This window comes from Molothrus ater, chromosome 2 (genome assembly GCF_012460135.2).
Source record: "Molothrus ater isolate BHLD 08-10-18 breed brown headed cowbird chromosome 2, BPBGC_Mater_1.1, whole genome shotgun sequence".
NCBI lineage: Eukaryota > Metazoa > Chordata > Aves > Passeriformes > Icteridae > Molothrus > Molothrus ater.
The window spans coordinates 94800176-94824364 of record NC_050479.2 but is presented as its reverse complement, the minus strand read 5'-3'; the positions used below and the strand labels follow the sequence as shown (position 1 = coordinate 94824364).

At 40.6% G+C, this 24189-nt stretch overlaps 1 protein-coding gene across 1 annotated transcript; it reads right to left on the bottom strand.

Moving 5' to 3' along the window:
- Positions 1–3426: 3426 nt before the first annotated feature.
- Positions 3427–23829, bottom strand: CCDC80 (coiled-coil domain containing 80). Its single transcript, XM_036387726.2, has 8 exons — positions 23227–23829; positions 20939–22839; positions 16647–16803; positions 12598–12734; positions 11810–11958; positions 8457–8560; positions 6779–6859; positions 3427–4785 (listed from the first exon to the last, which is right to left on the bottom strand). Exons 2-8 carry the CDS (start codon positions 22829–22831, stop codon positions 4439–4441), a joined length of 2868 nt encoding a protein of 955 aa, XP_036243619.1. The 5' UTR covers positions 22832–22839; positions 23227–23829; the 3' UTR covers positions 3427–4438.
- Between the last annotated feature and the right edge of the window lie 360 nt (positions 23830–24189).

The window sequence follows — 24189 nt, the reverse complement described above, 5'->3', positions numbered from 1 at the left end:
TGTCATTTATCCATCAAGAGGGCAGCCTGTTTTCATATGTGGCCCATGGTTTATAACTGTTAAATTATAAATGAATCTAAAATTTCTATTTTTTTTCTGTATTTTATAGAGTATATATCAAGAATGACCATACAAAATTAATTTTATGTTGTTGGTAAGGAGTTTTTTGCATCTAATTTCATTGTGCTTGTATAGGAGGCTATTTCAACATAAGGAATCCTAGTTATTTGCATCAGAATCAGTTTGTACAGAATGAATAGAAGGTATATCTCAGTGTAAATTCCAGAAATTCCGTTGCTCTCATTGGTTTATGATGTTGTATGTTGAGAAATGAAACTTAAAAAAATCCTCAAATTGTTAAAGGCTTGGTGGCAATGAGACTTTTTTTTTCATTTCATTCAGCTTTACAGTATATACCTGAGTTTGTTGCCTTTTTCAGTCACAGCTACCAACTTTGGCAGGTACTTTCAAAAAGAGTGAAAGTACTATTAGCTTTAGATTGCTTTGCATTTATGTGAGCTGTAAAATTTTACATGAAGTTCCAAAGACCTTTGCCTTGCATCAAGTGAGAACATAGAAATCAGCCAAGATCTTACTTCTAAAGACAGCATCAAATCAAAGATGAATATCTTAAAACCATATTTGACCTTTGTGCACCAAGAGACAGGAAATTTGGAAATGACTGATCTTCAGCTATTATAAAGTGCATTTAGTTCTTGCTTTCAACTCTTGTCCTGCTTAATGATTTTCTTTTCTGTAAATTTCTCCAGCGCTATCATGCTTGACTTATTTTCCAAAGTCTAGATTGCACAGAGGTATTGGTTATATAACTGTTGATCCAAGTTTTTACTCATGCTACAGATTTGGTTCTGTCTAACATGTAGAAATCTTTCTGTTATCTTCAGGTTAGAGGTCTCAGAGAAATTATGTTGGAGGCCAGGAAGGTTTCTTATTATGACTGAGAACCCTTTGCAGCGACAGGAATGTTAATTGATGTCTAAAAATGGGTAAGGATTTGTATCCACTTAGCAGTAACATAGGGTAAATAGTAACCCAAAGCATAACATGCAAATGTTTGCAGCTGTGCTATTCATGGCAAAAGTAAAATTTAGTGTATAGGTGAGATTTGTTAGACAAAGTGACTGAACAATAGTCAGCTGGAGAACAGTCCTGGAGAGCAAAGGGGAGCAATTCTATGAAGTTACGTTTCAGATAGATAATGTGAAATCTCACTTGATTAAGTACTTCCACTATATGGAAACTACTTCATGTTGGAAAGCTTAACTTATATTCACTCAAAATTACAATAGGGAAATTTATGAGGATGATTTGGAGAGCAGCATTAGTTTGGCACATAGTCTTTAATGAATACTTTGGGCAGAGTGCTCTTGCTAAGCTTTGGTTTAGAGCCCAGATTCACGAATGTTTGAACTTAATTGCTGCTAAGGGTATTATGTCCCTCCCTCCGGGTTTGAGGAAATAGTTCACAAAACATCCCAGGAAGAGAGGTGTGTTCATGTTCCTCTTGCTTGTAACAAGTCAATTAAAGAAGTATTTATTTTGGTTAATTTCATCTATTTTGTGAATGTAGCAGCTTCAAAGACAGACTGTGGATGAAAACAGCCCTCTTGGAGCTGAATCAAATGCCATAGATATGTATAAGAAAAGACTTTCTTTATCACATAGAATCTTCCCACTAAGATATGTTGAAAAAGGACCTTAATCTCAGTAAATCTGTCCTCAGAATGATGCTGCAGGGGCAGATCCAGTGATCTGGATTTGATTTGTTTTGCCAAATGAAGTCTTCATTTGGAGAAATGAAACTCCTGGATGCTTATAGCCAGCAAGATAGCTACATGTTGTCGTTGAAATAATATTTTGGCTTGGTGCTCCTTCTAGCTTTGCTTTTAGTTTTCCATAGAGAAAAGTGGGTTGCAAAACCAGGATTTTAAATCATTGCTTTAAGTTTCTGGGTATTTTGTATCATTTTGTAATGAAGGCAGAAATAGACACCAGAATGTAGAATAATGCAGAGTCTTCTACAAATTCCATTAATATTTGGACGTGCAGTTTTGGTTAAGAGCCCATTCCTACCTCCCTTGATAAGTGGACAACTTGTTTGAAGTTGTCTTTTTAATGCAACTCCCACTGAATGCCTAGGCAGGGTTTGGTACTTGCACAATTTGACTTTGAATTTCAGGCAGGCGTATAAACAAAAGGCCATTTGGATCAGGTGCTGTGCTCTTTTTAATGTAAGTTAACCCTTGCAGCAGCGCAGAACATTTAAATTTATGTGATTTGTAGTGTGAGTTAAAAGGGCTTTCATTTAAAGACTTTACATGAAAACAAGATTGCAGGAAAGTTTAAACGAACACCTGAAAGAAAATGCTCCAAGGGTGTGTTTCTTTCTGTCTACAGGAGGTGCCTGTTAGGCATCTGGTATACTTTCCTCTGCTTTTGCTTTAGGCAAGGAAAGTTAGGCAGCAGACCTTGATACAGTAATGCAAAGAGCTCTTGTTTTCTAAAAGCGAGCTACAGGACATTCCATTTTCTTCTAGAAACCCTTCCATCCTATGATTCGTTTGGTTTTTTGAATTTCTCTGTCCTCTGCTTTCAGCTGTGGAAGTGCTATTGTCACTGAGAGCTCAGAAGCTCTCTGCAGGCAGCAGTCCTCTCAAAATCATTCCGTTAAATGCCTTCCCCCAGTTAGCTCCAGTCAGCTGAGAAAGGTTAATCAGGAGCTGTACCCTGCGCTGACTAGATGTTGTGATAGGGAGGGCAGCCTGCCCCAGAGAGTGACCAGGTTTGTACAACTAAGGCCTTGTGACCATTTGTATGCCCTTCTGACATTCAGAAGGGCAAGTGATGCTTGACCCTTTGTGACTTAAGTTTCTAAAGAAAGCATCTGTTTTTGAGTGAACTTGTTGCTTTATCCAGTTTTGTTTTCATCTGGGAAAAAAAGGAATCAGGAAAATGGCAGAAGTCAAAATGCAGGGCATGGTCTGGCCAGTTTAGAGCTATAGCTTTTCCCTATTCCTGTGCTACTTCTGTGACAGCAATACCCAGTACAACTGCCCTGTTGTGTGCATCTATATGTGATGTGCACCCACATAATGGATTATAAAAAGAAATATGATTGGTCAGGCACACCTCCAACATCAGAAGTGACCAATATTCCATTATAAAGGCTGACATGGTATCTTCACATTAAGATATTCCATAATCTTTCTGCTGCATCTTTAATATTTAGAAATCTAATCCAAATGACTAGAAACAATGACTATGTATGGTTGAAACCATGGCTATGCAAGCAGTTCCTGACACTGGTTTGAGTAAGGTAGAGTGGTGCTACAGCTCCAATGCCCTAAGACATCAATGAGAAGGGTGAAAATAAAAACATTTCTGAAAATGTGGCAGACAGAGAGATGGTTTAGCAGATTAATTTAATCTCAAATACTTTTATAAACATTTAATCCAGATCACTTTTGTAGGCAAGGGTATGAGCAGAAAAGGTAAAAGAAAATTTGAATTTTGGAGTAAGAGTTTAATTAAAGCATTATTATAGAGAGCTAGTTACACCTCATGAAAAATATACTTGAATGAGATTTCTTTTTCTGATGAAAATAATGCATTTCAGATTTCTGTATTTCAGACAGTGCTAACCCTGGTTGGTATGTCTACTTAGCTCTCATTAACTTGGATTTATCAGTGAGGTGGGTAGGACCTAGAAGAACAGGGACCCCAACTGAAAGAATAAATAGCCATGCAGTAAGCTTTGTAGTTAAGAACTTAACATCGTATTGTATTGGAACAAGTTCTGCCATAGCCATAAGTCTTATTTTCATTCATAAAGTCAGCTAATTACAATGGTAATGCACTGTAGAAGGGATGCTGTCTTTTTAAACATGATGTTTTGAAAAGATTTTATTACTGTTGTTGTTATTATTAAAGAGCATGCCCCATGCTTCTTTCTTAAATTTTTCTTTTCTGGGAGAGACCCAAAATGTGTTTTTTTGTTTTTCTTCATAAGCATGATGAAAGCTCACTTTCCAATAAATATACTTTTTTTTTTCCTTCTTAGAAAAAGTAGTAAAAAGCACATTGATGGACAATTGTAGTGCCCATGGGCTGAGGCTGTGGGATTCTTGTGTTTGGTTTTAATACAAACAGCACCTGCTGATGGCCTTTGTTTATAAAGGTTTAAAAGTATAAAGGAGTCTTTATTGTTTAAAGCTTCAATGCTACTGGTTTGAATTGCTTCACTGTAAAGGCTTCTTCATTTTTGAGAAGGCAAATAACCAAAGTCCCTTGATTGAACAGCAGAAGAATGAGGCATGGATATCTAGGTGGCCTGGGAAGATTTTCTGCAACTGGCCACCTATTGCTTGGATAGCTATTGAAAGACAGACATGGGGGCACCCAGAGGCTAAGTCACTGTTCAGTATGGATATCCATGGTGGTAACTTCCATGGTGACGGTAGTCATCTTGGTAGCCTTCCTGGTAGCCCTGGTGGTAGCTGTGGTAGCCATACCCACCGTACTCATCATCGGGGCACTGCATGCCCAGTGACTGCTGGATTGTCATTTCCTGGCGCCGGAGCTGCATGGAATCAATCAGGTCATACACAATTGCCATAGACCACATGGGAGAAGGATACCAGGATTTGACATTGCCATCTTTCCCCACTAGAAGCATGGAGAAATATTCAGGGCTAATTTGGAAATAATTCCGAATGTCTTTCACTAAATTAGCCGGGATGTCTTCTCGGTCTACAGTTGAGCTTCCTAGAAAGTAATCACATAAAATCAGCATTAATGTTTTGTTCAGGAGATGATGATGATGATTTATAGGTAAAAAAATTAGCAACGGGAGATAAGATACAGCCCAAGAGTTGGCAATATAAGGTTCTTGTCATTTGCAAGTTCAGATCCATTTCCTGTATCTGAAATGAAATTACTCTCCTTTGTACTAAGGATGTATTTTTAACAGCTTTTTAAAGTTCAGTAAACTTTTCCTTATTCTCTAGCCTGAAGCTACTGTAGTGTGATACATCTTTTTGTTACCCAAAATCCATTAATTTCTTTGATGTCTTTTCAGCTTGGGTCACCAGATTATGTATTGCAGAAGACATATGTGGAAAACAGTAACAATGAAAGAAATTAAAATAATTGAAGTGTGATAGAAGAATTGCAGAATATAGAACCTCACTCTTGAACTGTCATGATATGTGCAGTATGGAATGTGGTAGATGTAATTTCCTCTTTAACGTATATGTTCTAGGGTAAATCTGGTGAACTTCGGGCTTTTAAGTGTGAAGTCTGTGTTGGGTAAATGAGTAGAAACTGTAAGACAGTAAGTAAACTAAGATCAGTGGGCACATATATACATAGTTGGCATGGCAACAGGACTCTTAACACAGTGGCACCTTGCCTTACAGACTTGAGGTCCTCTGAAAGAGGTCAGCAAGCAGGTGGTTAAGAGTGGCCTGGCTGATAAAGGCTATGTGAATTTTCAGAAGGCTCCCAAAGGTCCAATGATAGCATCGTTGAAGCAGAAGCAAGGTGGGAGTGAATGTCAGTGTTACTGCAGGGATGCATAGGGATTAAATGTTCTCCTTTTTTCCCACACAAGAAATAAGAGGAATCAAACAAAGGTATAGGGGCCAAATAAAAGGTACCTCTCTAGAAGCTCTCCCAGTAGAACACGTGCTAGAAGTCAACATCAATTCAAGGAGAGATTAGACAAAGATCTGTTGATCTTAACAAATAGGAACTATAAACAAGGTCATGAAGCCTCCAGTGAAAAATCAGTGGAGGCTGCAAGAGTGTTGGTGGAAGAAGTCTGACATCAGCTTCCTCTGTTTATTTTTTCCTCATACATGGACTTAATGTTCCTGTGCTGTAGATGGACTAGAATGCTTTAATGCGCAGAATAAATAAGCTGCTTTCTGTCTTTGTTCCTCCACCGATGGAGGCAGTTGTTTGGATTAGGTAGCAGAGGAACCCATAGCATTTGACAATGCTTAAGGACTCTCTTAAGGATCTATCTGGAAGAGTATGCTGGGATGCAAGTGGAGTACTAAAGAGAGCTTATAAGGAAGATGGAGAAAGACTTTTTACCAGGGCCCAGAGAGAGAACAAGGGGTATTAATTTTACACAGAAACAGGGTAAATTTAGATTAGATATAAGGAAGAGGTTTTTTTAGGATACAGGTGGTGTGACCCAGGAGCAGGTTGCCCATATGGATGCTCTGTCTCTGGAAGTGTTCAAGGATAGGTTGGATGGGGTTTTGAGGAACCTGATGAAGTGAAAGATGTCTCAGCCCATGGCAGGGGGTTGGAACTAGATTATCTTTAAGAGGTCCTATTCACTCCAAGCCATTCTATGAATATAAATGAGGGATCCCTAGAGGAGAATCTGCTGAGTGTGTTTTCTATTAGCCCTGCAAACTCTTGAGCATGTAAACAGGCACAGACATTCCTGTCTTTGACAGCAAGACTGGCAGAAGAGCGTCCTGGGGAATAATTTCACAGGAAATCAAAATGTGAGGTGAACCTCAGATATTTATGCTTTTCTTTCCTGAAGAACCTATAAAATATTTACCCCAGAAACGTCAAGAAAGCTTTTTGTTTATTTTTGTGTCATCTTATTTCTTAAAAGAAACAAAACAGGAAAACAATCATACTCATTCTCTAAAGGAATTAGAGCAAAGAAGTACTCAGCACCGTATAATGCCCTTCAGAGGTAGTACTGAAGAAACTGGAAACAGTCACTTACCATTAATTGGATACAACTCTAAGACACCTCCAATGTCTTCTCCAACTCCCAGCAATTTGAGGATTGTTATGTGGCGCAGACCTGTGGAGGAAATAAAGGTTTTGGTTCAGACCAGATCTTTGGTCAGATTTCAGTTTAATCAGCCAGGTCTGTGCTTGCTATATTAGGGCCCAGTCTCAGCCAGCCCTCCAGGAGAATTACTGATTTCTATGCAGTCCCTGCCAGTCACGTAATCTGTCTCAAACATAAGGATAAGCTGATGTGTTGAATAAATGTGATATCAGTTGCATACAGCTGTTCCAAGGACAGCAGCATGGTGATGTGGGTGGTGTGATTCTGTAGCATATGGATACAAGCATCAGAACCACCAGTAAATTGCAGAGGCCATTCTCCAACTCCAGGATCTTCCTACAGTGTTTTCTTGACTAGTAAAGCTTTTACTTATCATACACACAGCAAAAAATTATTTAGAGGCAACATAATCTATGCCAGTTAAACTCTGAATGACTACAGGGAATAGCTTATGACAGATACTCACTTCTTCCATTTGTTCTGCACAGAGGCTTGGACTGTTGCCTCTGCTTTGAAGAAAGACCTTAGGGACAGCAGGAACTGTTCATGTAACATGAGTCAGTACAATCTACAAAATCTTTGATGTAACTGCTTTTATAACTTGGAGGTAAGATGCTTGGAAACATACCACTTAGTTAAAAGTGCTTGGTTGATAAGTGCTTTAGAAGCTCACTGGATTGTGTTCAAGGTACCAAAGGGTGGGGATACTCAACTGTTTTGACTACATTTTATTCTTCAGAAAGCATTTTGCAGTGGCCCATGTTGCAGTTTACTTTGGTACTTTCCAAATGAGGTGATGCTGATGCTCTGAACATAAGCCAGGTAATTATGAGTTAACAATCATACTGTGCAGATCTCCCTTCTGGTGCAATTGAAATGCATTGAAATAGCACTTGTTCAAAGGGACCTGTTTTGTTCTGTTGAAGGAGTTGAGTCTAGACCCCATATGTTGTGTGCATTGCTAGGAACTTAAGGAGTAACTCTCTCTGCACTTTGTGGCATGAAGACAGAAGAGTACCTCTGGGTCTTGCCCTTAGTTGTCTCTGGGAGGAGCCCTTCTCTCTCCACTGACTATGTAGGTGGACCTTAAGTACCTAGTTATGGGTCTGTGAGGGCCTTTATTGGATTGAAATGGATTCCATCAATATTCTTACAGATTTGGCAATGAAGCAGTAAGGAAAAGAAAAAAAACCTTGGTGTCCATGCATTTCCCTGATGCCTGGCCCAGTTTGCAGTTGGATTTTAAAGGACCTGCCCTTACCAAAGCATTTTCCTTGTCTTGTTAAGTTGTGCAGTACAAAAAAGCCCCAAAACAACTATTAGTCTCCTGAAGTACAAGCCAGAAGAGAAGCTTTGGAGTGCTAGTATTTTCTGGTACATGAGTGTAATGTTTCCAAAATGATTCCAGGGAATCCTTTGTCTAGCTGTCTTAGCCACTAGTGTGTACTACCTACTTAACATAATCTTCCATTTGGATCTGGAGGAAGGTTTTCAGTTGTCAGACTCTTCAGACTGTCCAGGTTCAAACTTGAGCAAAAGAATCGTGGTGATATCACCAGGAAGGATGCGGTTTGGGGGAGCTAGAATATAATTCCTTCTGACTCACCAAAATTGCAGGCTTGTCCACTGAGAGCAGCAAGCTGCTGGGAATAAGCCCAATCTTCATCACTGGGAGCAGAGATCACCACCAGGCGCCTTCTCCATCGGAACCTGAAAAGACAGTGTTGCCAGGCATGGTCATGACATGTGACTCAAGTCCTCTCAGTGTTTCTGTTTTCTGTAGGCTGATATATGTCAAATCTCTCACAACTTCTAAGTAACAGCTGGATGGGAAATCTTCCCAGTTCTGTCAATCACTGGGAGAGGATAAAGTTTTGTTTGAATTTTACAGCTTGTTTTGAACTTTACAGCTCCAAAACTTTCAAAGAAACACCTGCAGTGCTGCTGCTTCACCAAACAAACACTGCAAAGTTTATGATCTTTGCTCAAAGCCCTTCAGTAGTTCCAGCAGTACTGAGAAGTGTATATTCAAGAGAGAAGGATTCCTGTGGAATTCCTCACTAGGCATTTAGCTTTTACGTCATTCACCACTGCTGGAACTGCACAGTTATTTTGCAGTCCAAGAGCTGTCTGAGAATTAGGGTGGATCTTCATTTCAGACATAACTCATACTTCTGTGTAAATAATCACTGACCTCTTTTTTCTTTCCTGCACCACATTTGCTCAAAATACCTTCAACATGGCTCTAAATCTGAGCTTGTTTGTAAGTGTGTGGTTGTGTCAGCCCATGGCTGTATAGGGCATGCATGGGGCAGTAAGATAGATCTTGGAATCTTTCTTTAATAGGGACTGCACCATCTACCCAAGATTTTGCATAAGGATCTCCTTTCTTTCCTGTCAAGGAAAGGCAGTGCCATAGGGACACTTGAAATTTTTAAAAATTCTAACTCTAGAGGTTTTTAATATTCTCTCAACAACTTGTTTTTTAAATATAGATACTTCTTCACTTAACCTAAATAAATCAGATTTATAGGAATTTGCAAAGCTGCAGAGTTATTTTTACAGCAGGAAATGATCTTTTAAATGGATGCAGATGTTACTCTGTCATAATAATAGCCTGCTTTTTTGCTGTACCATGTGAAGATCTCAAAATGAAGGCTAATGCAAAGAGTCAATTCTGCTTCACTTAAGAGAAGCTGAAGATAAGGTGGGACTTGCTCAAAATCAGAGAAGAAGTTGTTAGAAGAGCAGTGTATGCTGATGTCTCTGGTTGTTGATCGATACTGGTGTTTTTTTACAACTATAAAAGTAAATCCTTGAAAAGCAAACCTCCTCAATTTTCATCTTTCTCAGGAGGAACAGCAAAGAAACATGAATGTGCATGTACAGTTAAGTGAATAGGAATGAGAAGTATTAAGGATCATATATGTGATGTGAAGAAAAGGAGGGAAATTTTGTGTCATTGTTCTGCAAATGGTGAACAAAATAATATTTGTGCTATTTTGTATAGAAAAGCCCCTGGTTACCTATGAACAATGAGTGAGAATGTGGCCATTGGATCATATTTTGCCTAGGGAAAACCTGCAAGTCACTTTAAGATACTTTTATATTTCTTTTTGGTTCTGTGGTTTTTTTTAAAATATCTCGTTTGGAGTTTCATGGTTACACAGAGCTGAAAAGTGTTGAAAGCTATTCAAGCTGTTTATTCCCCTACCCCAGGAGCACTTGGTGTGCTCATCTGGGACTACATCTTAGAAATGAATTCAGTTGGTCCTGCACAGCTGTTAGTTCACCAACACTAATGTACAGATTTCTGCTCTATTTCTGACATCAGAAGTCATGGACCAATACTCCTGACAAATCTGCCAGACCCATCCCATGGTGGATCCTTTCTTCCTCCTCCACCTGTTTTGCATCCTGTTCTCATGTGTGAGCCTGGAGAGCAGCACAGCCAGTGTCTAGATCTAAGAGGGAGACTCGTCCCCAAACTTAAGGTTTTCCTCCTTCTAATGGCTTTTAAGCATTACTCAAGCTGGTTCTGGCTCTCATGGTCTTCTTTCACACCAAGCAGGTTTGTTAAGAACAAGCTCTGGAAGGAGTAACACCAGGGAGATGATGCCAGGGCTCTTGTTCAACTGGGAACATGATATTGGACAAGGCTGGAATTAATTTTACTGGGAATCTGACCAGTTAATGTGGCTAGAGAAGTCCACCCAATATTTAAAGCCTGATGCTTGTTTCACAGACAACAAATGCATTCTGTGCAGCAGCAGTTCTGTTTATAGATGCACCATTCTCCTTTTTCGTGCCCAGTTTTCTAATGTGTATTTATTACTAGGGCTGTTTCCAAGCAAAGAAGGATTTGGGGCCTGTCCCTTTCTAGTAGACAAGATCTTTCTTGTGCTGATCAGCTGTTTCCAAACTGTGGTTTTCTTGGTGGTCTCAAGGATGAATCACTGGGACCTAAACAGGAGGTGGTGAAGTGGGTGGGGTGGATCTTGTTAAAGGTTCTCTTTCTGTTGAAGTGGCCATTGAATTTTAAAATGTTTATGAACCAACAACCTATTCATTTCCTTGTTGCTCCTTTCCTCCTTGTCACAATCTATCATGCTGCCTCACTAATTTTAAAGCCTATTTTAAAGCTTATTTTTAAAGCTTATTTTTAAATTAAGTGTATTCCCATGCATTCTCATAGTAGGTGACGAGGATGCAGTTGTAACAGGTAAGGTCTAGAATGATGGATAGCCCTAATTTCATGTCAACTATCTGTGATAATTGAGAGAGGGCTGTAACTGCACAGCTCTTCTGTGGGTCTGAATGCTGGCAGTCCAGATAAATTTATTGCCTGGAATTTAGGTCTCAGGGTAGAGTAGAGATGCGTGTAGAGATTGCAGAAACAAAATTGTCTTTCTGCAGAAGGTCTCCGACATTTTGCAAAAACCATCTTCAAGACCTTTAATAATATGCATGACTAATACTGGCAAAGACCAACTGTTACCTCAAGCAGGATAAGAAAGAAGTCAGAGAGAATTAATTATTGATTTGAACTACGTGGGAGGGATTAGAATGGAATTAATGAGATTGGGATGGTTGATGATCAAAACACATAAACATTGTGCTTCATAAATTCAAAACATTGAGCTAACATCTGTGAATTAATCCTTATTTGCTTTTCTAATGCAAATCAGTTTTATTATCTCCATGTCATGATGGGGAAACTGATTGAAAATCAGTGTCCAAGGAAGATGTAGTTTGTCAGGAAGCATGCTTCCTGTCTTTCAGCGTTCTATACAAGACTACATTCAGCTCTGGCTGCATCTCTGTATTTGTTTAACATTGGAAATACTGAGAAATCTATATTTTAAAATCCCAGAAATAGTTACATGAGTATTTTTTCTGGTAATAATAATTAGTAGATAATTAGTAGAACTAGCAGCAAATAAGAACAGAAGGCAATACCTGGATAAGAAGCTCTCAAGGGATTGCTTCTTATCTTCTTTGCAGACAATGCCCTCTTTTTTCTGTCTTTCCATGTCTTTAATTCGTGATTGGAAGGTGTCAATCAAATCAAATACAGACTTCATTGCTATGGGTACTTCATAGTATTGCTGTTAAGAAAAAAAAACCAAGACAGGTGGGTATGAAGATGCTCATATTAGCAGCCTTTCTGCATGTATCACAGCACTGTAGGATATTTGGAGATACAAGTATTCTAATTTGAACACAGGCAACAGGGCCTAAAACAGATCAGAAACTAGGGAAATATAATTGTTTTTGCAGTCAGACTGCCCTTTGGAAGAGTTATATTTTCAGTATTTGTCTAAAGTGATAAAGCCAGGACATTGCAGTTGTTATATCCTTTTGTACGACCATTCAGCTAGAGGATTGTTCCTATGTAATGTGCTGTCATCCTGTTGAGCAGCCAAACTGTGTGTTTTAGAATGCCAGGTACCACATTAGAACCCTGTCAGGTGTGAGGAGGTTCTGTACCTCATCATTCCAGCAGAAATACACAATTCCTGAGATCCCCTAAGTGCAGAAAATGAAGATAGCGACCTAAGTTCTGAAAATTTTGCTTACTGTTTGTTCTTTTGCTTGTCCTTGAGCAATAACCAGGTCCTGCATCAGTATCTATGTGCCTCACAGGCAAGTGAAGTGTAATTTCCTAAATTTTTCAATTGTTTTTTCATATGTTTCCAATGCATTTTCTTTCAAAAGAGCTGAGTTCAAAGAGTTGAAACCCTCACCTTGACCTTCATGTCAGTGTCTGTCAACACCATGAAGAAATCATTGTAGGTCATCCCATACTCTTTCCTCAACTCACTGATGAGCTGCTGGTCCACAAGATCTTCATCTTCTATCACTTTCATGGGCTTTTCATTATCTTAATGTGAGGCAAAGGAGAAATAAAAATAGTAATGGAATCACACAGCACTCTGCCTTTAATTTTGCCTTAAAAGAAAAGCGAGAATTCATTTCTCAGAAGCTCTCTTCCTGCTGCATATTCAGTGTATTATAAACCATGTGTGTGAACTTCTCATTCATATGACTTTTAACTGTCTAGTTTTCCATCCCAATAGTCTTTGAAAATCAGATGATCCTAGGACTCATGCACTTCAATATTTATCATTTGTACATTCTTTTGAGAAATCTTGCTTTTTCCTGGAAAGATCTTTGAGATTTTTTCAATATGCTCATACACGTATATGCATGTACTAATCATTTCATGAGCTCCTGAAATGTAGCCACTTCTGTAATTGAAAATAAAAATTCTTGCCATGTGCACCATGTGCAAATGAAACAGCATAGGTGTTTTGGGTCAGTAAAATATAGCTAGAACAGCTTGAGGTAGGCCAGGACAGTAGAGTTAACCTTACCAGTCTTAAAAATTTACATGCAGTGACTATAAGAAACCAGAAACTGTTCAGCATGTCTTGAATGCTGCAGTGCTGGCAGCATACCTCTCGAGATATCCCACTTTGGCACTCCTTCCTCCTTCTGCTTGCTGATTCTAGCAGCCCGATAAGCAAAAAATTAGTTTTGATTATGACTTGTACCTACTCAGTGGTCTACTCTAAGAAAACATTCTGAAACAATGAGGAAAAGATTTCTGAAGACAGAGATTTGAAGACAAGCCTGTGGAGCTACTAAGGTCCCTTACATCCTGTGCAACCAGGGTGCATTGCAGTGAAGTCCTGAAAGTCTCCGTGTCATCAGCACAGCTTCAGCTGTAGCATCCAGCACAGCTCTATACAACTGCAACAGTGCTGAAACAAGCCTCCATAACTGTAAGCCTGGAAAGCTAAGGGCAGGCTAAACCACACACCAAGTGAAATGTTACCTCTGCTACTACTAGCTACTAGCACCAAGAGCTTGCAAACCTGTCTATGCCCTGTGACACCACTGTGAAGATTATATTCATCTCCTCACTTAGAAATCTCAGCCATGGCTTAAGTAACCTGCCTGAAGTCAGAGACACAGCAGGTGTCCAAGATTCCAAGAGATGGAATCCAGACGTACAACTTTTCAGTCCCTTGGTCCATAATTATTTGTCAGCAAATAGAGATGTGATTAATTGATCCACAGCAACAAGAAAGATTTTAGTCATTATACAGCAAAGCATTTAAAATAGTTTTCTAAACATACAGGGCTTTTAAGGAGCATACTGATCTGATTCAAATTTTGCAGTAGATCCATCCTGTGTATAGACTGAATGAAATTTCTGAATTAAAATTTTGGGAAAATGTCTGAATTAGAATCTGATCTTGAGATTTCACATCTTGAGCCCACTGCTTAAAAAAAAACACCCCAAGCCAGAAAATATTAAAATTTGGTTATACTTATCATGCTATATATCTAATTTATATGAGTTTTCATTGTTATATGTACCTCAGTTCAAAGTTTTATGAAGAATTAACAAGCAATGCTATTAGCTTTTCATTGGATGGATTGCAAGATGCGCTAATTGGTTATCCACTTCATAAATATATCTAAATGTGCTAGATTTATGTATTACTAATGGGAAGTATGACCATTAAAAGATAGACTAAAAGTTCATGTTTAAAAGCAAAGACTATCTCATTGGCCTAGATGGAGATGGAAAAATGCAAAAGTTGTTATTGTGAAATGTGATGGAAAACAGCTAAGGTACAGGAGTAACTTAGACCAACTGACCTATGGCACCTTTCTGCTTTAAACTCTAGGTACCAATATGAAGTTTATTAGCTCTTTAGAATTTTCTTTTTAGGTGATTTTCTTTCAAAACTTACAATGAGAAGAAGAATATTAAATTACAGAGTGATACACAAAATTCTGTATCAAGGAAAAAATAATACCACAAAGGCTGACCTGTCTTTCAAACTTGGAAATTATTTCTGTAGAGAAAAAGGAAGTTAATCTAATTGCTTCTTTCCTTCCAAGTCACTGCTTGTCCCTGACACCCTCCTCATAGAGGACATCTGGGATTTGCATGAAGATCCACCAGAGCTGAGACCATGCTGCTACCTGCAAAGTCCTTACTCTCTTTGCTTTTTCTCTGAAAGAATGGAGAAACATTTCTCCATACATCTTTGGCAGCTAGACAGCCTGGGAAGATGATTTATCTCTAGAAATAATTCCAACGAGGTTACAAAGAAGGCCAGCAGGTTGTTTTAGCAGTGCAGTGGCCTGATAGATTAGATGCTTGCTTTGATTGTAGGATTGGTAGCCAGGGGCTGATGTTTAGTTGATTAAAGCCCTGTTTCTCACGGGGAAAAGAAAGCACATTTGCTACCTTGGTCTGAAGAGAGGACCTCTGCAGTGACACTCAGCTTTTGTGTCATTCCAGTGGGAAAGTGAGAAATATTCTCTGGTATCAGTGTGAGCTAATCTCAACCAGTGTCACTGAGGTTCTTTCATTGACCACCATGTGTTTGAAATTTCAAGTGAAAAGTCTTTTCTGTTGACTTTTCTGTTATTGTCTTTTGTATTTCAGTCCCAAGATGCAGCACTCCTAGTAGACCTCATCATGCTGGGTGCTCAAGCTTCTCACTACAGAAACATACTGCGTACAAAATGTTTCTTAGGAGCTTTTGCTGCCTCTGATGCTCACACAGAATGAGCCTTGAAGAGACCATACAAACAGGAAGGGTGGAGGAGAAAGGGAGGTAGGACAGAAAGATATTTGTATTATTTATTCGTATTGCATTTATTGCTATAAAGCTCAGGATTTGGTGTTTTGGACAAAATTGTAAGGTGAACTTCATGTAAGGTTTAACCTATACCCTTCTAAATCTCCTGTTTTTCTTCAACAATTTAATTCTTCATATGAGAACTCAGCTGTTATATACTCTTATGTGGTTTGGGGAAAGTTTGGATGTAGGTTAAGTTTGGAACAGGCTGAAAGAATATGGTCTATGTCAGAGTGAATGTCTGAATATTAGCCAGACTAGAGCTAACTATAATCCTAAACAGTCCACTGACAAGCAGAGGGATCTAGGTACACAAAACATGACCTTGAGTAACCTTGGCCTGATGTGGAAGATCCTGCACTGCTCCAGATTTGTCAAGGAGGTGCACAAATAGACAGTCTGGCAGGATTTGTGACTCACTGTCACTCAGTGACACAAGGCTAGATCCTTTTCCTCTAAGAGTAGCAGAGGCACAGCTGGAGGCCAGACATAAATCTGTGATCTTCTGGCCATTTATGTGCCAGACCTGAAACACACTGCAGCTGGTCAGGTCCTGAGCTTTCTGTTCCATCACACATTTTTTCCCAAAGTTTGGTAAAACCAGATGAACTTTGAGGGGAAAGATGTGGTGGACTTGTAAGCAAAATTAGAGGCTTTTATTCTATTTGGAGTATAGAATTGTAGAATATTTGTATTTCTTTGGCTTCATCCAGCAAAGCACTCACAGTGGTGTTAACCTTTAGATTCAGACAGAAATGAGATGATTCAATGATTCAAGAGATACCTAAGCTTAAGTGCTTTGCTGGACTGCAACCTGAAGTCTTTGTCCAGCCGCTGTTGTTACAAAAGGACAGGTTTTCACTGGTTTGATGGGTACTTCCCCAGGACATGAACACTGACAGCAGTTGTTTCAAAGCTACCTAAGAGAGATGCATGCCCAGTGTCACCTGTCTACATGGAAAATCTGAATGTGAAGAAAGTGGCACTAAATATGTCTAGATGAACTACTTTTCAGGTCCTGCATAATCTTAGATTTTGACCCTGGGGGTCAAAAGCTGGGGTGATTTTTCCCATTGCTGTCTGTATTGTGCCCATGAGATGGAAAGAAAGTATTAAAAGAAAAAAACCTAGCTGGAAGTGGTCAATTTTCATGCTGCTGTTGTTCATGGTGCCGAAAATTGTGATGACTGAGATCTTCCTGGTTGCCATCTTGCAGAAGCTCTCCAGATACTCGTCTCGCTGCTGTACGTACATGGTGTTATCCGCCTTGGGGGTTGTGATCAGCTGGTTGGTGGCAGAGACAAAAGAGTTTGTTTAGTATAAGGAATGAAGCAGGTGATTATTTTGCTGAGGGAGAACCAGTGGCTGTCTGCAAAGTGGGCTTTCTTTCCCATAAAGCTGTTATTTATTTCTGTTTGGAGTGTACCCTCATGCCCAGGCCTGACCCAAGGACATTCAGTCAGCTACAGGAAAACTTTCAGAAGCAGGTACAGCTGGTTGCACCAGCTCCTCTGCTGCTTCTACCACAATGCTGGTAGAGGAAATATCATGATATTTTACAAAAAGCCACATACTCTCCTTTTATCCCTTGCTCTGCTAGGCCCACCAAGTCTCCCTCACAGCCTTCAGTGGTGCTCTGACTCACTCACAGGGCAGCTGCTCTGCCCTCATCCCACAGTCCAGGCAGGGCTCCCGTGCCTATTTTGACTGCCAAGGGGTGAGTACAATTAGGGCTACATGAGTACTCATGTAATTGATGGTCATCTAGGAAGACCTTGAGTTCTTGCTAAGGCCACTCTGACTTCATCTGAAAATAACTGCTTTTCCTTTTATTTGTTCTAAGCTACTTTGATGTCTCCTGGGACTTACACTTGCACAAAGGCACAGCTGTGGGCAAAAAGGAAGACGAACAATTACAACAACAGAAGTGTAAAAAGCTCTACATTCTACAGTACTTACTTCAAAGCCTTCTAAGGATTGCAAAGATTTAATTTTTAAAAACTTTAGAGCATACAACTCAGATCCTTCATCAGTGACCGAAATGAAAATATTCCATGGAAGGGGTGTCCATAACAACATTCAGTGATCCTACACAGTATTTCCAGCAGAAGATTCCTAGGAATAATGCAACTCTAGCAATGTAATCGTTCTAACTGGCAGCAGTGAACTGCAATCAAACACCTGCCACTGATCCCCCAAATACAAAGGGAGCTGGAATATAGACTCAAGTTTTATGATTTAAGGTCACAAATAATCACCAAAATCCTTCAATTATAAATTTATGCTTTAACGTGTAACAGGAGCAATAATTTTCTGGCTGCCTTCTGAAGTTTGTTGGGCCTGAAGGCTAATTTTTACTGTACACTCATTACAAATCTAGTTCATCATTGTAAAAACATTTCTAGGCTTATAAAATCTACCTCTCATTTATGCAAAGACCCCTGGCATGACTACAGCTTTGGGACATGAAGGTGAATGAGAGTGACAGACAGAAAGAGGATTTTGTTTCAGGGTTACAGCGTGTAAAACATTGCTTTTAAAATGCTTATTAAAAAGCTTCAAATAAAAAAAAAAAGATTATGAGAAGGGCTTGAGGACTGAGATGAAAAACAGATCATTGTTTTATATTATCTCCTCCTACTTTTGGAGGTCATAAGCTGGAATGCAGAGTCAAGCCTGAATCTGATCTGCTTCATCAAACCTTGTAGAACAAAGCAAATTTCCAACCAAAGTTTTGTGCCAGGTCTGTTTAACCCAGGCTGTATGTGCACTGTCTCTATCAACAGAACCACAGGATGGTTTGGGTGAGAAGGGACCTTCAAGATTATCTTGTTCCAACCCTTCTGCCATGGGCAGGGACACCTTCCACTAGACCAACTTGCTCAAAGCCCCATCCAGCCTGGCCTTGGACACTTACAGGGATAGAGCATCCACAACTATCACTCTCCGTCTTTTTTATAAGCTCTCTTTAGGTACTGGAAGGCTCCTATAAGGTCTCCCTGGAGCTTTTTCTTCTCCAGGGTGAACAACCCCCACTCTTTCACCCTGTTTCCAAAGGAGAGGTGCTCCAGTCATCTGGTTATCTTCCCATTCCTCATTTGCATGTGTGCATATGTGTGTGTGTGTGTGTGTGTGTGTGTGAATATGTGTATATGTGCATGTGGGTATATATGGAGTGTTACAAAAAAACTGTCAGCTTGCATTTCGTCACCACAGAGAAATAAACAAAAAACCCAAACTCGCAAGGCCAAAATTTCTAAACATTTGTAAGACTGCAACAAAACCTCCACCATAGAGAGGTGAGGCTGTTGGACTAAAAACCCATACAGGATTTTCAATTTCTGCACTTGGGACCTATATTTGTCATTAATTGAACTTAACCCAGAATAGATTTCAAAGTCCCAGATGTTTGAAATTCACACTGAAATCTGAAATTGTTAATGACGTAGAGCTTAAAACCCTATGTCCTCTTAAAAGATGTTTGGAAAAGCACTGAAACAATGTCCTTGGAAGCCAGTCTGAAAGACAAAAGCACAGCAAAGCAATGGGGATCAACTTGGGTAGAGCTGCTTCTGCAGAAATGTGGGCTAATTTTCTAGAGAGGGAGTTTAAAGACTCATGAATTTCAGAGTTAATTCTAAGGACTGTTCCCCTAAGGGAACTGAAGAGTTTGATTGGAAGGAATGCAAATAGGCACGCATGGGGATTCAAAGAAACTTGAGAAGTTCTTTATTTTCCACATGGCAATGAGAAAATAGAGTTCAGCCGTTGTTTTTACTAATAACCAAACCAAACCTATTCTTCAGGGAGCTTCAGAGTAAGCAGGTTGAGGATGTTATTAGATTCAGGAAAAGTGAGGTGCAGCATGGCATAATCATTTGTCTTCATTGAGTTCTAGCCTGATAACCTGAGATTGTGCAACTCTTTTCTCAGATATCCAGCTGTGAGGTGGCCCAGTATCAGAAGGTTCACATTTCAGACAATCCTTTAAGTTGCCAGGACTGTGGTGGTCTGACATCTGTGAGATTTACTTTTGGCTCTTTTATTTTCAACTTTGTTTATATTTGTCCTGATACCTATATTCTTGGGAACCACAACACTGAGATCAAATTTCAAGGATCCCAACTTCTACAGAGAGAAACTTCTATAGTTTCTCTCTCTGAGCTTTTGTTTTGGCTAAATATTAGTTAACAAGTAACTAATAGGCATTATTTGTAAAATTTGGTCAAGTTGAATTTTTTCAAATATATGGCTTTTTTCAACTTCTAGTGCTAGCTCTGCACATTCCCTACACCTTGAAGAATGGAGATGGGGAGAAGAAAGTTGCCTTGTTTTCAGGCCCATGAATCATCAGCAGAATGATTCATTACATTCCAACGGTTGAAATCTTAACTTGGCATCTTAGCTTGGCACCTCAGCTATTTGTACTGGAACTTGGAGCATGAAAATCAAAGGCATTTGTGACAATGATTATTGGACAAGAACTGTGAAACAGACCAGCTTGTAGCAGGATAATTGCAAGAAACCAGCTCCCACAATAACATTTTTAAATAAATGTTTTCCAAAGTGTACCCTTCAGGATTTGTGTCATCTGCCAGAAAAAACATTTGTACTACGACTAAAACTGTTTCCTGTCCCAGGTGAAGTGGTTTTTATAAGTAGTTGGAAAAACATACAGTGCTATAAAACCTGGGGACAAGTAACTCCAGACCATGCTGAAGTTCTCAGGCTTGAAAACTTACTGGAATGTTTCAGTTTAATACAAACAGCAGGAGAAAAACCCTAACCAAAATAAAGTTTGCACAGGATCTCTGAAGATGTCTAGGAGATCTGAATGCCAAATTCCCATCAGATCGTAATCCCAAATTCCCCATCCCTCCGGGCACCTGATCACATGCCTTTGTGCATATCCTCAGTCAGATGTACACTAGTATTGCCAAGCCACATGGCTTGCTTCCAGCTTTGGGACACCAGCACCAATACAAAGCAGGTGTGCCAGCTGGCAGGACATACAGAGCACTGAAACGTGGTAACTATGGCAAGTACCCCAAGGTGATGAATGGATGTAATCCACACTGGAACCTCATTTTATTGATCTTAATGATACTGATCCTGACACCTACATATCCACTGGAAGCAAGATAATCTGTTGGCTATATGGTGGCTCATGGAAGTGGCTGGGAACAGATTTTATCCTAATCTCTGGGTTCTGAGATTCTGATTCTTATACTGCATGTAAGATTTCCAATAGAAGGCTTTTGAAAACAATAATTTAGGTCTACAAATTTTACCTCTTAAGACAAAAGCACCAGAAAAGAGTAATAGAAACCCACTATAAGCTTATAGTTCCACATACTCCTACTACGAGGGAGATAAGACTTTATTTAGGTAATAAAATTCAGATTAATGAATTACTTACAATCAGTCTCCTCTTGCCTTCAAAATATTCCAGGAGGTTAGTTGCTGATTTCCTGGGAGGCTGTAGGAAAATCTTCTTGTTGGACTTGGGGAAATCCTCATTCTCAGTCCTGCTTCCTTTCTTCTTCTTACTGCGGTCTTTGTCCTGCTTGCTCTTTTTTTCAGCTTTGACCTTCTTGGACTGCTTCTCACTCTTCTGCTGCTTGTCAGGTCTGTCCTTCTTCTTCTTCTTCTCAGGTTTATCCATTCGGTCATGCTTCTTTGATTCTTTTCCTTTCTTTTGGGGAATATTTCCTGCTGCAAACTGTTCCTCTAAATGGGAACTAGCAGGCTTGCTCGGGTCATATTTATCTTCATACTCATTACTGAGTATCTTTTCTTGAGTCTTCTTTTTTGGTGGTTTAGTCTTAGTTGGTTTGTGTTGCCCAGGTGTGACATTCAGGTCCCTGTGGTTAAAGTCCTTTCTATCAGTTCTATTATCTTTAAATCTACCCACACTTGCCTTTGTATAGTGCACTGAGGGAGGTGTTGGGAGTTCTGTGAAGCTGTCGTAGCGGGGAGCCTTGTTTGGCTTCCGTGTGGCTGCCAGTTGTTTCTCTTGGGGGCCACGCTGACGGTCCCTGCGGTTTGTTTTCCACACAGGAGAGTAGAAGTGCTCAGAGGCTGTGACTCGTGGTGTGGTGGCATCAGGGGCTACTGGCAGCCTGTGGTACTCTGTGGTGGAATGTGACTTCATGGTCCAGGTCCTCTGTGTGCTGGGGAGGGGTGTAGTTGTTGTTGTAGACCAGCTGGCTGTTGTCACTGCGTGGGTGGTAGCACGAGTAGTTGTGGTGGTGGGAGGGAGGGTAGTGGTCTTTACTGTGGGCAGGGGAGTGGCCACTGTGGTTGTCATTGGTTTCCTCACTGTTTTGGTCCTTGTTGGCTGATTATTGGTCTTCCTCGGATCCTCCTTCCTTGCTGACACCTGGACATGTTCACTGCCAGGGGTAGGCTTCATGGTGCCCCCATTATTGCCTTCCTCAACCACTTGCCCCTCCACCCCAGCTGCTTTGCATGTCTGGATGAAACCCTTCTGCCTTATCTTCTCAATTTTTCTGATGGGGTTCTGATCAATGACTTCATACATGGCCTCTAGCCTGACTGGATATGGATACCTTTCCTCCACTTGCAAGGTTTTCTTCAACAGTACCATGCCAAATTTCCCTTTCTCCAGTTTCAGAAAGCTCATGAGCTTAGGGATGAGGGCAGGATCCAGTGGCTGTTCCAGGATTTTTCCTTCATTGGTTATCCTTCTAACTTTTCCCCCTTCTTCCCCTTCTTCATGGAATAACACAATCTGCTGGATGTGCCTCTCAGCCAATTCACAGTAAACATCATTTTTCAGCAGGCTCATCATGAGCCGATAGTAGCCCTCAGAGGCATGGGGGGCAGAAATGACCCACACCCGATTTTTCCCTGCAAAGCTGGCCAGGACATTGGGAGAACTTGACCCTGAGGTGAAACGTACCCCTCGTGACTGGGTGGTAGAGGATATCCCTTCATCCTTAATCATCTCAGACTTGGGGTATTTGGCGGCAGCTGTGAGTTTCTGTACCAATCTCACTCTGGTCCCTGTGCCCCTGGCCTGGGAGCGTGCTTCCCCTTGCAGGAGATTGGTGGGTGGCTTTGGAGGCACTGAAGAATCCCTCTTGGTAACAGGGTGTCGAGGATTTGGGCTTGAATTCTTCAGGTATGCTCCAGACCCTCTCAGAAGGCTGCTTGAAGCCCTGTAAGCCAGGGGCACTTTCCTAACTCCATGGCTCCCCCTTTCCACTAGCCTCTCTGTCTTCTCAGAGCCACACACTAACCATGCTGCCCACAGCAGGGCTAAGCTGAGAGCTGGCCTCCAGTTCATTGTGCAATCTGTGTTGGGGGGGGGGGGGGAAGGAGAAAAATTAGATGTTAACAGTATGATGATGTCTTGCACAAGTGATTAAAACTGCAAAGCACAGGCTGGTTATTTAGTGTGATTTATAAGTGCTTGATTACACCTCAGTCCTGTCCTAGTGGCTTTGTAAGTTTTACAGGTTTTTTGGGGAAAAACACAGAATGGATCTCTTTAGGAAAAAAATGAGATCATCCTTCTGTAACACGATACTGTCTATCTAAAACGACACTGGGATCTGCATCCTTCTCTCTCTCTCACTCTCCCTGTTCCTCTCACACTCTCACTGTACACACATGCAAAGACACACAGAGGAAGGGTCCCGTACAGAGAGCAGAAAGACAAGAATTTGACTTGAAACTTACACTCTCAGGGAAGTTCCCCTGCCAGAGACGAGTTCTCACGTCGTTTTCCTTTAAAAGGAGACCAATGCCATACAGCTTTACTGTTGTTCAGTGATTTATCTTTGCGCAGCCCAACAGGTCGCAGAGCCTGTTGTGTGTCTTTTAACTTTCTTCTTCACCTTCTTGACAGGCGGGATGAGGTTAGCGGAAATTTCCTTTGTGATCTCTGCTTCTCCATTTACCTGCAGGTCTGTATTTTTGCTGTACCGGTTACCCACACGGGCAGGGACTTCATTTAAGAAAAGAGAACTTCTGGTTGCTCCGAGTCCCTCGCTTTTAAACTTCCCAAACCTCCTTCCCACTCCTTGCTTCCTCAGTCCCGTTTAGCTCCTTTGTTTCCAGAGAAGAAAGCACCAGCACTAATATATTTTCCAGGCTGAAGGAAAACACAGGAATGTGATGCTGAAAAAAACCAACAACGGACGCTTCCCTTTCCCTTTTCTCCACGCTTTGACAAAAGCAAATTGTAAAACACTCGTCTTTTTTTCTTCTTGGCTGGCAGCGGTCCCAGGAATGTCAGAGCAACCCCAGCCCTGCTCTAAACCAGCCTCGGACAACGGTGGCCACTGGGAATGAGGGAAACTTCACTCAGGGTTTAACAGCTCAGCAGAACCCGCCTCCTCCCCACTCTGACACAGGGAGGGAGGAGGAGGAAGGCTCTGGGGGTTGAAACACTGCACAGCATCACAGAGCACTTCAGAGAGGGTGACTCCAGCCTTAACTCTTTCCTTCACGCATCCCAGCTCTCTGCTGTTCGCCGACCTCAGCTTTTTCTTTCCTCCCACCAAATGGACACTGTCTGGATAAAAAGGTATGTTTCTCCATCAGTTTCAATAACAACTCTGGTGTTTACAAATTATTATTTTAAATCTCATTATTTCTGCCTTGTCTTTCCCCTTTCCTTGTTTATATTGCTTTCTGGGA

Excerpts from the sequence above, each read along its gene's own strand:
- CCDC80 (XM_036387726.2), bottom strand. The coding sequence starts at position 22,831 with ATGAACTGGAGGCCAGCTCTCAGCTTAGCCCTGCTGTGGGCAGCATGG. Across the intron at positions 8,561-11,809 it reads CTTGAGAGCTTCTTATCCAG|GTTCCGATGGAGAAGGCGCC; the intron begins GTATTGCCTTCT and ends CTGTCTTTTCAG. Across the intron at positions 6,860-8,456 it reads TGGACAAGCCTGCAATTTTG|GTCTGCGCCACATAACAATC; the intron begins GTGAGTCAGAAG and ends TTTCCTCCACAG.